At 40.7% G+C, this 16,560-nt stretch overlaps 1 protein-coding gene across 2 annotated transcripts in view; it reads right to left on the reverse strand.

Moving 5' to 3' along the window:
• CLYBL (citramalyl-CoA lyase) overlaps positions 1–16,560 on the reverse strand; it is a 191,201-nt gene that overhangs the window by 65,392 nt on the left and 109,249 nt on the right. Inside the window, exon 2 of one of the 2 annotated variants that reach the window (XM_082218823.1) lies at positions 11,134–11,323. In XM_082218823.1, coding sequence (XP_082074949.1) covers positions 11,134–11,323 — 190 coding nt within the window. The remainder of the gene's footprint in view (positions 1–11,133; positions 11,324–16,560) is intronic. The other variant, XM_082218824.1, reaches the window with a different exon arrangement.

A 16,560-nucleotide genomic window follows, 5' to 3' on the forward strand; every position in this document is an offset into this window, starting at 1 on the left:
TGATCTTCTGTGCTATTGTTTTATATTTTTGTCACGGTTTATGAGGTTGCTTTTGTGCTGGTGTTTCCACAGATGACGTGACACAGGGATATGAATAACTGATTTCAGTAAAAAAATCCTCCCACACTTACTTGGGAGTAAGTTCATTTGGATTCAGTAAGGTATACTTCTGAGTAAACATGCCTATGAGTGGGGTGCACAACAGATGTCTTGGCTGTTACTGATCATTCAGTTATGGCTTTTGTCAATGAAAAATGCAATTTTGCATTGTCTTGAGCATTAGAACTTAAGAAGACCATAGAAGAGTCCTGCAGGATCAAACTAAAGGCCAGTAGTGATTAAGTGGGGCCACTTAACTGACCTCCTGGTGTTGCTGTGGCTGCATCCCACTGACCGCTACCTCCAAAGGCCTGTCTATTCCAGCATTCAATGGCCAACCTATAAGAAACTCACAAGCACAACATGAGAGCAACAGCCCTTTCCTGTTGTGCCCCAGAGAGTGCTATTAAGAGGCAATGCTTATTTATAATCTTATGTTTATATATCCCCAGTTCTCTTCCATCATGAAATCCTCAGCAACTCGTTTGGTCATTTTTTGCAGCAGACCACCTCTCCAAGGCTCTTCTAAAGTCAAGGCTGTGGCATAAAGACTTTTTTCAAATACTATTTATCCTTTGCCGGTATCAAACAGAAAACAGAATTATATAGCTGTATTAGGCGGCAATGGATTATGAGTTGCAATTTAAAGCATTAACTAGAGTTAAAGCAATTTAAAGCATTAACTAGAGTTATTCAGCATATTCGTCACTTAGACAAATTACTGAACTTTAATTGGTTCTGGATTGTCCTCTTCAAAACTACTGATTACCATTACAGAAGTGATTGTTGCCTTCCAAAGTAAGAGTTTTGGAATCCATTTTCTAACACTGCCAAAATGATGATGATGATGATAATTCCTTGATCAATCCATTCTTGCCAAAATCTTTGCCACGTTCTCCCTGCCACATTCACAAAGGCTGAGATTACTGACTCCAAGCGTTGGAAAAATATCCCAAATTAAGAAATGAACCTGAGATTACAGAAGGCAGATTAAATGGGATTAAGATCTCAACTCCTATCTCTCTTTAAAATTCCTTTGCCAAGGAAGGGGATTCTGTGGGATAAATTACATGGCTTATTATGCTGAAATGCAAATCTTATTAAATACACTTCAGTACTGTGGCACAGGGCCTTAGAAACTTAACTGGCAAAGTGGTTAAGTGGGTGGAATGACTAAGATTAGCACAGACCCATTTTCCTCTTAATGAAGTGGAACCATATCCTCAGAACGAAATAATCCCCTTCAAGAGAACATTTTCTTTTAATTTGCAAATCTTACTGATTTTATTATATATACAGTTTAAAACTAGACAGGAGCTTAGAACCCAAGAATGTTCTTCCCAGCAAATGCCCCCATTCATTACCTTCAGAACTGAATGTCCCACACAATAAGCAGCAAAAAGGAAGAAATAGAATTATAATATAAAGACCACTTGGGAGGCGGGAGACAGAAGGAAAAAGCAAAAGTGGCTATGGAAAAAGTAAATAGGAATTATGCATAGGAGGTTACAAAACCCTCACCCAAATTTCTATAATTTGCACAAGTCTGCATCACCAGTGCTGTAGTGTGATCCTTTTTGCTAACACAGCTTGATTTACTAAAGCCTTTCTAGATAAGTTCCTCATGACTGGAATATCATTGAGCTTTTGGGTAATGGCAGAAGAAGAGCTATGTCTTTTATCTGTTTTTGTGCTGGGTTATTCTTTAGATATGCTATGTGTGCATTTCACATTCTGTTTATGAGTTGCTCTTATCTCCACTGATGTTAACCCACACCCTGCAACCTTAAGGTAAAGAACATGATATGAATCCCAATAAAAAAAGTAAAATAATACTAAGAGAAGATTGAATTTTCATGAGGTTCATTTTTCATTTTGAAAATCAAAAAGCAGTATTATATTGATAAATTCCCCCCCCCTTGCAAGATGCCTGTCTTCCATTTTGTATGTTGTGGTTCTGAAGTGAAACTACATTTCAGATTTGAAATCAATATATTTTCAGTGTCAATTTTTTTACCAACATTTCCCATAGCTATTCAGCCTCTTATTTGGCTACTCATGAATTCCCAAGCGTTCTGTATGAGAGGACATACTATGGTATTTCTTGCTGTGTATCTGATGTTCAGTGCATGACTACTAAGTTTTCCAGGTAGCTTTTATTGGCTTGTTCCTCCTTTCCCTGAAGCAAACATTTCCCTTCCCTCCCTCTAGCCTACTTTTGTCAGTTTAGTTTCTTATATTAATATATTGCTTTAAACATCCAGAGGCACTCCAAAGTGATTTTACAATATTCAAATACAAAATACACATGAAATTCAGTAAAATTGGGAATTGGAACAACCAGAATTAGAACTGTGGGTGTTGGTTGTAAATCTAAATTGAATTAATTCTTCACTCTCCTTGCGTTATAATATTTTAAAGAATATTTATTTATTTCAATAGTTTATGCACCACTTAATAACTACCATATTTCTCTAAGCGGTGTACCATAAGGATACAGCTTACAACTTTTAAGTCACTTAAAATAAGATATAAAAAAAGAACTCACTGGAAGGGAAAGTGAGGCAGAGAGAAGAAAACATCATCAACATCAACAACAGCTGATACCCAAGTGCCTGGCAATATTGGGTGCCTTAGAAACAATAATTTCTTGTTCCTGCTAGGTAGAAAAGGCAAGCTTGCTATGGTGGCGGCTTCTTGGCCAGGAGCAGAGGGCAATGGAATGATGAGGAAGCCCTCCAGAGCCTCGGTTGGTTATCAAAACCACTGACCACTACAGGCCCAAGGAAGCCTTCCTACATGCGGTGCTTCATTAAGAGGCTAATTTGTGAACCTGCCGAGAGAGATGTTCCCTATCTGTTTTCTAAGCTAATGTTTCTCCATTATTACTGGGAGGAATGAGTTATTTCCAAATGACAGCAAACCACTGACAGCCTGATAATGTCTACTAGGGACCTCAAGGGAGCATTTAGTAGCCGTGTCCCTCAAGCTAAATCACAAGATCTTAATAAAGGTTTGGGCATGTTCCTAAAAGGCGGCAAGTTTTCCCTGTAGGGAGATCAGATGCTCTTAACATCTCATAATTTTATGCCCTAAATTATTACACCATAGTAACCTCAGGAAGTTACACATTAATTGCAAAATTAGCGTTCAAGTTTTGCATGCTAATTAGCAGTAGCAGTCTATTTTCTTTATAGTCGGTATGTTATGGCCTGCCTTATCACAGACTCAGTATTCACTGCTATTTTTTTCCAGGTATTTCCAAGCTGTACATTTTTGCTATTTACCCGATTGTATGTCCTTTCCCCACAACTTTTGGGGAAAATAACTGAAAATTTCATAACCATTCATGTTTTTTTGTTCACATTAAAAAAAACAACCCAACCTATTAATCCATATAAACTCCCTAAATATTAAGCTAGCTGTCATTTTTATAATAATCTTGTTTCCAAGGATTTAAAAATCTCACTTGTTAGCCATAAAACAGATTTCTGCTAACAGCTATAAAATCTAATTTAAACCCTTCTGGCATTAGCTAAATAGCTGAAGCAAATTTCTATCTAGCTATGCTGAACATCTTGTTACTGCTGTAAATATATAAAATTCCCTTTGAAGTGATAAAGGTTCAGTAGGATAAATGGGGTCTCCGGAGCCCAATCATTGTAACATCTCTGAGGCCTAACAAATGTTGTTTACATATTTCAAAGATTATGTTTCAAGTTTAAATAAACAGATTAACCCATGTTTACATGCATTAATTTACCCTTTTATATTATAAAAATGTAAATTTAATTGAGCTGTATTTTCAGGATGTAACAAATGGTTTTACGCTTTCTTTCCCCTAGAGGAATGAACTGCATTAAGTCGGATGATCCAGTTAAAATAAGGGGCTTGCCAGATCCCATAATCAGCTCCCGATCACAGGATTCAGAAAGATCGCATCCTGCCAGATTGTCTAGCACATGCCTGTTCCTCCCCAGCCCTGGAAACACAGCCCAGTCCCCCAGGAAGAACAATGGGATTTCTGAACAGTCAATAGGACTTGATAGGACTCAAATCACCAGTCATGGCCGGGACATGCCAGGTCCTACCATTAAGCACAATGATGCAGCTACCTCAGGCAGCAGATATTTTGGGGAGGCAGCAGCAAAATGTTGAGGAATAGTGTTGTGCACACCACATGGCCTGCCCTATATCCCCGTAAGTCAGACTACTGCTCTCAGTGGAAGACACTGACCCACCCATCATCAGATTCAGTTGCCAGTCTGGTCAGATTTTGTACCTGGAATGGGACGAGGTGCCATCTCGACTTTCATCTTGGGCATCAAAATGTCTTGAGTCAGCCTTGACTCTTAAAGTAGGAGTAAGCTTCAGTAGCATTTCCTAACTTGGGAGGTGGCTGTCACTGCCATCGCCATAAAGTCTGCTTCATTTGTATGTTCCTGGCAAGTTGTGACAGAGGGTGCATGCTGGCCCCGGCCAATGCTTGGTGTCCATTTGAGCATGCGAAGGGGTCTGCAGCTAGCCCTCTACATTTGGAGCCCAAAGGGTGCGCCATGCTTGATTTTTTGCATCAATCTTGTTCATTAAATAGACCCTCCAGGGCTCCTAACGTGGCCCAGCGTCAGCACGCAACAGCCTAGGCAGGTTGCCAGGGCCCCAGCAGCTCAGTATGCCTCACTCCTGTGCAAAGACCTTTCCTGGATACATTCCCACTTTACCTTCCTATTCTAACCAGAGAAATGTTGGCATTATGGAGTTATGAGATCCCCAAGCCAAGGAGTAACTATTTAACCTTTAGATTAGAAGACATCTGACGGCAGCCCTGTATAGGGAAGTGTTTTTAAAAATGTTTAATATTTTATTATGCTTTTATTGGAAGCCGCCCAGACTGGCTGGGGCAACCCAGTCAGATGGTTGGGACATAAATTTTAAAAAATATATAATTATTATGGAATAGGATGTCCCTACTTTCATTGGAGAAATGTTGGGGGTATGCATTTGATCCTTCAAATGGTCATTCAAAATTATGCTTGGAAAATACTTGTAAGTATAAACAGTTTTTCTAGCTAAGGCACCGATGAGCACGTAACAATACTATTTTTATGTGAGTAAGTGCTGCTTTCTCTGATCTGAAGCTCCCGGTCTCTCTTTCCTTTATGATGGCTTCCAAAAAATAATCGTTGTTAGAGGACTAGCTTGATCAAAGCAAAAAATAAATCAGAACTGTAGAGCACTTCTGTATATTAGAAAGTGCTACAGGAACCACAAATAATAATAGAAGTGGTGATAGTGACTCACACATACCTTCATTGGACCTTAGATTATGTGTTACAAAATAATTCAAACTGACTCAACAGTTCAAAGGAACTACACAGGTTAAAGCATAAAGGACCAGGGATTGCAAATCAGGAACCAGCAGCTCATTCTCAGCACCACAAGAAACTATGGCGGGTTGCTAGAGGATGCCGTCTGTACATTGCTGTATTTCAGCACATCCGCCATAGATGGCACAGAGGAATGCCAAAACCAGTTCTGGAAGCAGTGCCAAGTAACATTTGGAACCAATAGGGTTTCGCCTGTTCTTATAAAGCTGCTGACTTTGGCCTGGATCCTCAAACTCTGCAACGGATTCTCGAGTCCAGACAAAGCTGATCGGCAGCAAACCCCTGCCTCTTTATTCCAAACTAATGGCCCTTAGACTATTCCCAGTTAAAATAGCTGGAGGAGAATCCTCGTTATTTCCTGCTTCCACACTGCAGATGGAAAGCTACAACCGAGAAAGGGAAGTTATAGAAGATCGCAATGTTAGCTAAGTTGTCAAAATCACTGGGAAACTTTGGACAGGCCACAGCCTCTAACTCCCAGAGCTCTGAAGACCAAGACCAACACTACATGCCTACAGTATTCTTCCTGTTTGTGCCATAGCGGAAAGGCCAATGATATAACGCTAAGAAACAGCAGGCAGGCAGATCTGGGTTGGCTAGCACCCCTGCTGAACCCAACATGTCACTTCAAAGATCTATCTAGGGAACTAACAGAACACAATTTTTAAGGGATATCCTAAACTCAAGTATTACATCTCGTTCAAAGGCAAGAGTTTTATTGCGGCAGAAATCATTACAATCCACTGTTTTATCGATGGGTGTTTTGTGGCAACGCAAAAACAGTGTTAATATAAATTAGTATTAAAAGCAATGTACTACAGTGGGGATCTTGAGTAATTAATTACGTGACTGCATTATCACAAAGTATATCCAGCCTTCAAGAAGTCAAAAAAATAGATCTTCATGCAGTCACGCCTCTTTTTAGGTGCAAACACAGAAAACAGCAGGGTTCTGCTTATCCTTTCACAAAGGGTGAAAAGTACTATTCAGATTCCATGGCTAGGCTGGCCACTTTGTTTGCAATAAACAGGAAGACAGTTGAGTAATTTCCCCAAATAGCATTTGGAGACAAAAGAAATGGTTGGCAGCCTTCATATATTTCCGAGATATAGCACTGACAGCAACATTGACAACAACAACTAGGACTGATGGAAGGCATGCATGAGCTTTGCCAGCCTCATATGCAGAGAGTAAGGTGGGCTAAAAATGATAGTGCTCTAGATGGTATCTAGAGATGCTTGATAAGTGCATCCCCCCCATCCCTGCATAAAACATTCTCTTGGACCAAAGTGCAGATTGGAACTTAGGTATCCAACTGATTTTGTACTTCTGCTGCAATGCAATTATTGGCAGTTTTACCGCATCAAACCATGTATTTTAAATATAAACTCTGAGAGGAAATGTATATCTCAATATAAATGGAGACTTCTCCTTCTTTTTTTCAAGTAGCTTAATGCAGAATCAGAAAGCATTGGAACAATATGTGCAAAAAATGCAAAAGCCAGAAATAGACAGATTAATCTAACCTTAGTAGGAACAGTAGTAAGCATACAGTATATAAAGAATGCATGATGAAAATATGGTTATATTTAACTGTGGATGTTATTTTAAATAATGGAGATTAAAAAAAATAAATCTGTTATTAATACATATTTCTTATTAATAACAATAGTAGTAGTAACAAGGATGCAATTTAGACATTTTTAATTGTGCTGCTTTACATTACTTTTTATTTTTTAAAGTGTTTCCCTTCCCTTCAACCACTGGTCCATTGTCTGAACTGATTGGCAGCAGTTCTCCAGATGTGCAGCTAGGCATCTTTCCTAGGTCTATCTGGAAATGCCAGGAACTGAACGCAGGACCATTTGTATGAGAAGCATGTGTGCAAAGTTGTCAGGCATAATATATGACTGGTGGGCCCCATTTATTGTGTAGGATCACGAGCTTCCTAGTCTATGTTTCAAAGGAAAGGTCTAAGCATTGCTCTAGCAAACGATAACATAAGAATGCCTTCCGTTTTATTTGTATAAGCATACAAAATTTTCTGTAAATTTGTACCAAGCCCTTTCCCCCCGCCACTGCATTCTAGAAATTATATCCATTGTGTCTCAGTGAAAGTCAATTTGGATATTTCTGAACCTCCAGGGAAGTGCCAACTAAAAAAAATATGTAACAGAAAGAAAGTTTTTTGTTTTTTAAAAATAATCAAGCCCCCCTTCCCCAATTTAACTTGTTTTTAAAATTGCTGATATTCTGACCTCCTCAGAAACTCCCCAAATTCTTTCAAGAGGAAGATGCTGAGTAAAACAATGGGAACAAAAAACCCACCAAACATTTATTGTCAGCATTACCAATCAGGAATGGCGGGCTTTCCAAGGCCATACAGGGATTAATAAGGTCATGAAAATACTTTACAACCTATGTGAAAACATATATTCAACAGAACTCTTCATGGATCAAAAAAAGCGTTGCAGTGTTTGCCGACGGAGTTCACTTTGCTGAGGCTTCGATTTCCCAAATCGGATTGAAGAAATTTCCCCAAGCTGCTTTTAATAATAGCAAGAGACCTGGGAAAGTCCTGCTCCCATTCCAATTTTCTATATCGTTCGGAGCGATGTTACCACACCATGTGTCTGTGTAGGTTTAATCATTCTCTATCTTCTGCTCAGCTAGCTTTCTCCCCGTAGAAAGGTACAATTAGCTGCTGCACTAATTTATAATAAATAAAACAAAGATCTTGTTGAAAAAAGAAAACCCCTCCAGTTATCAGTGACTCTCGTTGTGAAGTGCTCGTTGAAATTCTCACTATGGGCCCAGAGAAATACCTGATGCATTGACAAATCCCAACCATTTGGCTTTGTTATAAACAGATTATCATCACATAATACAGGAAAACGGTCGGCTTTAATTGAGGTAGCCAGAGATTTACAAAGCCCACCGCAGCTTTTTTCTATTGATGCTGATAAAGCTCGGAATGAGCTTGCCTGCATTTTCTCTTACATATATCACAACTGACCCAGTTTATGATTTTATCTCATGCCTGCTATACGCATTCCCCTTCATGAGCCAGGGATAAGAAACGAGACATTGGAGGGCTCCACGTTAAGATAGCGGGTGGTGTAAGGCAGAGATGGGGAGCCTTTGGACCTCCAGATGCTGCTGTATTCTAACTTCAATCAGCCTTACCCAACAAGGCCAATGGTCTGGAATAATAGTAGCTGCAGTCTCTGGAGGACATCAGGTTCTCCATCCTTGGTGTGGCTCTACTTACAGCCCCCGACTGGCTCTAGTAGGGCAGGGGTAGTCAACATGGTCCCTTGCAGATGTTGCTGGACGATAATTTCCATCATCCAGGACTATTGGCCCTGCTGGCTGGGGCTGATGGAAGTGGTTGTTCAGCAACATCTAGAAGGCACCATATTGGCTTCCCCAGCGCTAGTGGTTTACCTGATTGTCAGTATCATGCACTGGAAGAACAGAGCCAGTTTTTCATTTCTGGAACAGAGGGTAATAGTCAGCTAGATTTTACTCAGAGTAGGCCTTTTGAAATGAATGGTCCTAACTTCCTCATGTATATTAATTTCAATGGGACTACTATGAATAAAACCTACAAACGAGTAGAGGCTTTAAATCAGGGTTTCCCAAACTTGGGTCTCCAGCTGTTTTGGAACTACAATTCCCATCATCCTTGACCACCGGTCCTGCCAGCTAGGGTTGATGGGAGTTTAAACGGACAACAAGAACATAATGATTTTATTGAGATTTGGTACTCATTTATTTGCCTTTGACAAAATGTTCTTGCATTTTTTATGTGGGAGCCAAGGGGGAGGAGGGATATTACTTTGGGTTTTTGCAATGATTGTTATTTATTGTTTTGTAATAAAATAATAATAATAATAACTTGCAAGAGAAAGACAGCAAAGCACACTTAGCTGAATGCCACCCATTATCTGGAAGTAGCAAGCAAGCCCCAAGCGTCGGCCAAATTCTCCTGGTTGGCTAGGTTTCCTAACAGGTTGACAGGTGTGGTTCTAAAAAACTTGTCCTTGATTAGTCGGCTGCCATCTGTCCTTCCCTATATAGTGGTAACTCGGGTTAAGAACTTAATTCGTTCTGGAGGTCCGTTGTCAACCTGAAACTGTTCTTAACCTGAGGTACCACTTTAGCTAATAGGGGCTCCCACTGGTGCTGCACAATTTCTGTTCTCATCCTGAAGCAAAGTTCTTAACCTGAGGTACTATTTCTGGGTTAGCGGAGTCTGTAACCTGAAGCGTCTGTAACCCAAGGTACCACTGTAGCCCACACACCTGATTGCACGTATTATTATTAATTAAATTTGTATACAGCCCTTCATCTGAAGATCACAGTGTGGGTCAAACATAAAAATTCAAAAGGAGGACACAAAATACATCATAAAACAGAAACAAACCAATAAGCCCCCTCCCACAAACAAATTTAAAAGGTCATAGAATGTTTATCAACCAAAGGCCTGGTCATAGAGAAATGTTTTCGCCTGGCGCCTGAAGATATGTGATGAAAACGCCAGGTGGGCCTCCCTGGGGAGAGTGTTCCACAAATGGCGAGTCACCTCAGAAAAGACCTGTTCTGATGTTGTCACCCTCTGGAGACACACAAAGAAGGGCCTCAGATGGTGATTGCAGGGTCTGGGTCAGTTCCTATGGGGAGATACACTCCCAGAGATAATAACTATTTAAAAGGTAATTTGCTTTATTAAATGTGGTAACTCTGTACTTGGAGCTTGCTGGGCTCATCCGTCTCAGGACCATAATGCCACAGTGCCGAGTTCTTACTCCCTAGGCCCAATGAGAAGCAACCAGCAATTCATTTAGCACCAAAGTGAGGACTCGGGCAGAAATATTGCCGTGTTGACCTTATCTAGGAGCTGTAAAGAATCCTTTCTGCTGCCTTAAAGGATTGAAGTGTTAACAATAGAAGACGATGCTGCCCTAGAAAGCATTCTAATAAGAGCAACAGTTTGATCCCTAAAGGAACGAACAATGAAGCCTCTATTCAATCCACTCTGGAAGAAGAAAGAAAGGATGACATACGGAAATGGACACACTCTGCAACAGGAGAAAAGACTATTTTCACTCGAGAAAAGAGAGAGTTGGGAGAGAAATAAGCATACTAAAAATCCACTGCTCCACATATCTGGGTTTATATTCCTGCAGCAAAAGAAACCACCGATTCAAAATTAGCGTCTTAGCAGTATGATGGCTATTTAAAAACGCTGACAACAATTTGCTGCTATCCCAGTTGGTGCATGTGTCTTAGACAAACCCCAGGCTTGACTTTGCTGTCACTCCTCATGTGGGCATTCTCTGATAGTCTGAACCAGGGTCAAGATCACAAAAAAACACAAGAGAGTGGGTCATAATGAGCCTTTGCCTGCATTTAAGCATTTCTGAAGATCAGCAGCGATATGAGCACATGCCAATGTGCAACTGATCTGCGAGATCTGCACTGATACGCTCCTGTACAACAGCCTTCCAAGTACTGCTTGCAAGTGGAAACAGAGCTGACAGCACCAGGACATAAATTTGTGTGAAATGGCTTGATTTCTATGCACAGCTATATTGCGTGATAGAATAATCCCATGTAACATGATGGAGAACGTATTGCTTACCTTCCTATTTATAGCAACACCATCTTCACAATCCAGCACAGCACAATCCACATCGACAGATGAGATTTTCCGTATCTTCCTCTCGTCGTCAGCTGGCACGTAGAGTACAGCCCTTCGGGGTATGTAGCTACGAGACGGTGTCAAGCGATAACCAAGCTTAGGAGCAGGAAAAGGCAGAAAAGGACTCCTCCTGTAAAAAAAAGATGAGATCTCTATTAATCTCAGGCTGTACTTCTTAAACACTTTCAAGAAGTTCCACTGCCACTTTAATTATTGACAAGAACGGCTTACTTTGTTAACATCTGCATGCTGCCTTAACTCCAAGGGTAAGTAAAGGTAAAGGGACCCCTGTCCATTAGGTCCAGTTGTGGCCGACTCTGGGGTTGCGGCGCTCATCTCGCTTTATTGGCCAAGGGAGCCGGCGTACAGCTTCCGGGTCATGTGGCCAGCAGGACTAAGCTGCTTCTGGCGAACCAGAGCAGTTCACGGAAATGCCGTTTACCTTCCTGCCAGAGCAGATAAGTATTTATCTACTTGCACTGGTGTGCTTTTGTGGGTGCTAGGTGGGCAGGAGCTGGGACCGAACACGGGAGCTCACCCTGTCGCGGGGATTCGAACCGCCGACCTTCTGATCGGCAAGTCCTAGGCTCTGTGGTTTAACCCACAGCGCCACCCACATCCCTAACTCCAAGGGTAGGGGTAGCCAAAAGGTAAATCCCAGTTGATGTGATATAGATCAGCAAAAATTTCTGACACCCAGTTGACTAACCATGGGAACAAAAAAATACACAAACTTTATATCAGCTTACTGAAATCAAGAAAGCGGGGTTGGAGGCAGGGATAACAATATTTTTTGTGTGCGGAAGGACGCTCAGTTCAGTTCTGGTAATCAAAACAAAGTCCTGGATTCAGAATCGTATCACGCTAAGCAGAATCGTATCACGCTAAGCATACAGCACTTCTTCAAACAGCACATAGTTAAGTTATGGAAGTCGCCTACAGAGAATGCAGTGATGACCACCAACTTTGATGGGTAGTGTAAGAAAAATTGGAGTAGCTCTCATGACGTTGATGTCACTGTGTCATGGAAGGCCCATAGCTCAGTGGCAGAGGGCCTGCCTTGCATACACAAGGTCCCTGGTTCAACTCTTGACACCTCCAGTTAAGGCCAGTGCTGAAGAACTGCTGCTAGCTCAGTGTAGGCAACACTGAGCTGGCAGGACCAATGCTCTGACATTGTTCTTTGAGTTCAAGCTGGTGACTAATTGAGACTGCACACACATCTGCCTGCAAGTAAGCATCACTGAATTATGATGGAGCTGACTTCCAGTAGGCATGCATAGGATTGACCTGTAAATGTGACAGCTAACACTGGCCAAGGACATGTGATGCCACTGCTGCCCATCTGCCCATTTACAAAGCCCAGAGCAATATGGGTCCAGGATATCTCAAGGACCGCCTGAACTCTTATCATTCAGCTCAATCACGGAGATCCTCTGCAGGAGCACCTTTGGACGTTGCCTGAGTTGGTGAGGTTTGTTTGACAACAATGGGGAATGAGCCTTTAGTGTCATCAGCCCAGTCCTGTGGAACACCCTGCCAATAGAAATTCAGCAGGCATCTGCTGAAAACCTTTCTAGTCTGCCATGCCTCTGCAGGCAGTTAAGAATACATCCCCAACAATGGTCAACTGATGTTTGCTTTTAATTATTTTTACTTTTAACTTGGTTTTAACTGATTATGACTTTATTGTTTGGTTTTATCTTTATATTATTGTAAACTGCTAGGTTTCTTTTATGATACAGCAGCATATAAACATTTTTGCAAACAAACAAACGAATGCCAACCATGACCTAGAGTCACCATCTCAGGAATTTGCAATCTTGTGATCTCCTCCACTGAAGACAGAAAGCATTGCAGGGCCACAGATTTCCCCTGGGCAAATTAAGGGGAATAGTTTTGTTTTACCTATATCCTCACCCAAGTCTCTTCTCCTGAAGTTTCTCAGGATGATGGGTTTATACCCAGTCCCTAGGACACCGACTTGTTCTCCCCCTGACTCTCCATCTCTATAACCAGGGCTTTGCTGCTTTGGCAACTTTAAAATTCTGCACTTCAGTATTTCAGATTTTTTGCTTAGAAGAGCTGGGTTCTGCAACCTGTGGGAAGTGCTCAAATTAAGCACCTACTTGCTGCTTTTGAGTAACGCATTTTCATTCTGCAGTTAAGTCATAGCCAAGGGAAGATGGTGCGTCTTGTTCCAGGTTCCCTCTGACTGCCCCTGCCACCTTCAGAGATTCCCCAGGCATTGGCAATGACATGAAATTATAAAATGTCCCCATTTACGCAACTCTCTCGTATGAAAAAGAAGAAGAACATTTAAATGGTTTGTAACAAACACCAACAAGTCTTGGGCACACACGCAAGTGAGCCAACTAGAGAATCAGACTATTCAAAGCTGCAGAAAAGGCTGATTTTTGCAGACTAATAATCCCAGTTATTGGCCTAACATTTTAATCGTTTTGTTCCAATGGCTTGTTTCTCACAGAATTAGCAACAATGAATGGCTAAAATACCTCAGATCATATATGTCTAATTGCAGTCAAGAGCAGCTCTTGTCTGCATGTACATTTCAATTTACCTCTGGGGATAATGTTTGTTAATTGTAATTCTTTTATATGCTGGTGGCGGAGGGGGGAGAAAGCTGCTTACTCAAAAAGGGGCTAAGTGTTCCCTTCTATCCCTTTGTTCGCACAAGAAGCTAAAGTCACTTCAAGAGGCACTTAATCCCATCATCCATGGTTACAATTGCCTTACAGCGTCAGTCAAAAAGAATCCGAAGTAAATGCAGCTATATTATGTAATTAAAAGAAATTCAGGTAGTTATTGCCAGGGGCACTTTCCAGGTCCAAATACGTAAAATGGCACTGCAGGGATCCTAAATACTGTAGTGTTTTAAATCTGGTCAACCACAATATCGCACAGATCAAGAGGAGGAATATGCAGAAAAGGAAAACGCCTCTCTCCTAGTGTGCATTGTGAAGGAAGAGGAAAGAGGAGGGACTTTCTGACCTTTGAAGTGGCAAGGACCTACAGAAGTCCATCTGAAAAGGGAAATAAAAATATCAAGAGGAAGAGAAACAAACAGACTTATTACAGAAGGCCCCAGCTCCAAATATAAATGTTTAAAACAATGTAATATAAAAAAATAGAATCATCTTTAATGCTTTTGTTCAGCTTATCCAATGTTCAAAATACATATTTCCTTCACTATTGCAGAGGAGCCTGGCATAGCATTTGATAGCTGCCTGTAAAGCGCTGATCTTACAGAGATTTACTAGAAAGTTTAGCGTCACGAGTCTAAAGTTAATTTCAAGGAATTGGTGGCCAATTAAGGAAGCAACATGTTTGATATCCAGATGTTTCACAGCAGTTGATCTAGCAACTCCAAATGGTGTGGATTTAGCAACATTCTCTAATTAAGTTGATACAGAAACCAAAACCATGCCAACCAACATATCAAACACACACCTTATATATATGGTTTTCCTGCTTTCCCCCCTTATAACAAACAACTGCTTGGAAGTTTTGTTTTTTTCAAAACAATGTCACAGCCTCCTTTTCCATCTAAAAATGCCAATCAGCTTGTTTCAGTGAAAGATTAGATGCTGGGTTCTGAGGGTTTGGGGAACTTGAGCTTTTAAAAACACAACCTTAGAAACACAATTCAGTTCATAATATGGCCTCCATAATGAGCCTCATATTCTGCTGCAAATAAGAGATTGACTCTGCTAAAACAGATGGGCACAAACAGGTTCAAGCCGACTGTAAGTGAAATCAGCACTAAGGACAGTGTTTCCAGTTGAAACTGCCTACAATGATTAAAATAGCTTTTACAAAAGCCTGAGAAAGTACACAGTCCAGTACAAGCAACAGAGAAACACGGGGGAAAGGGGTTAGTAATGCTATTTTTAAAAATTAACCCCAGCAATGACAAACCCTGGATCTCAAAGGAACAGATTGGGATCGGTGACACCACAGAGCAGTTGCCTGCTGGAAAACCAAACCGGTAGCAAGAGAGAAAAAGGGAGGCTTCCAAGAGACCCTCTGCAAATAAACTGCTAAAATAGGTAGGTTTCTTCTTGCTGGAGATATAGGCATATAAATGGTGAAAGCATCACTGGTTACCTTGCTGTTGTTTTAAAGGATGCACAACAAGGCAGTAGAGCCCAAGCTGAAACAATAACACCAATCTAATGTTTTAATCTAAATAAAGTCTTTGTTTATTTTTTGTGACACTTTAACAACATCCTCCATACATTTACTTGGATGCTAAGTTTCCTGATTTCATATGGAACCTAAGTCTGCTTATGACTGTAGTCTTCAATTATTTTCTCCCGCTTGATGTCACAATATAATCAATTTTAAAATGATGTATATAGAAAAAAGGGTGGTGGAATCCTTTTAAGCAATGATAGGACTAACTACAAACCGAAAGAGAACTGACAAAGGCCTGGAATAATTGATCTCATCCATAAAATGATGAAGTACTACATAGGTTAAATAGTTAACGAAGACCACTCCCTTCCCACTAGGTCTAACCCCTTTCCTTTAACTCATCAAGTAAATAATCTCCGTGATACTGACATTGCGGTTTGCAAATATCAAGGGCTCTTCCAAACATCTTTTCATTTAAAGCAGAGAAGGACACAATCTGGAAGCAGTGCAATTTCATCAAAGTTGCTTTTATTGAATTGTTCTCAAAGAAAGCTAAGCACTCCCACACAGGAGACCGAGGCAAGTAATTTGTTGAGAAATTAAAAAAAGGAAAACTAAGACTTGGTAAGAGTCCTGGGTTTCAATGGAATTTAAGTAAGGCAGTTCTCTTTAGCCCGCTAGGAAAGTAAGTTGATATCAATTATAATTACTTCCAGGTAAAAATAAAAAAATTCCTTCCAGTAGCACCTTAAAGACCAACTAAGTTAGTTCTTGGTATGAGCTTTCGTGTGCATGCACACTTCTTCAGAAGTAAAATTTTTCCAGGTAAAAATACTTTGATATAGATTGATATGATTCTTATAACTCAGGAGTCACCAACCTTTCTGGACCAGGGACACATTTCAATTTTTGGGGAAGTGTTGGGGGTGCCAGTCACAAAATGGCTGCCATGGGAGAGGATGGCATAAAGAGACCTTATGCTTATCACAGGAAGTAAGCAATGTCCTGACTGTGGACATCAAACAATAGTGCGTTTCTCAGTACCATGGAAAAAGGCATATCACACTCACTCTAATTCCACAGAAATCGCTTAGAAGGCAGCTGCACATTTTGCCCCACAAATTTATTTTTAAGAGAACTTTTTTTTCTTTAAAAAACAAACAAACTCAAAACTGGGGAACTTCCCTGGGACACCAATTAAATCCTTAA

Source organism: Podarcis vaucheri, assembly GCF_965113315.1.
Source record: "Podarcis vaucheri genome assembly, chromosome: 4".
Lineage (NCBI taxonomy): Eukaryota > Metazoa > Chordata > Lepidosauria > Squamata > Lacertidae > Podarcis > Podarcis vaucheri.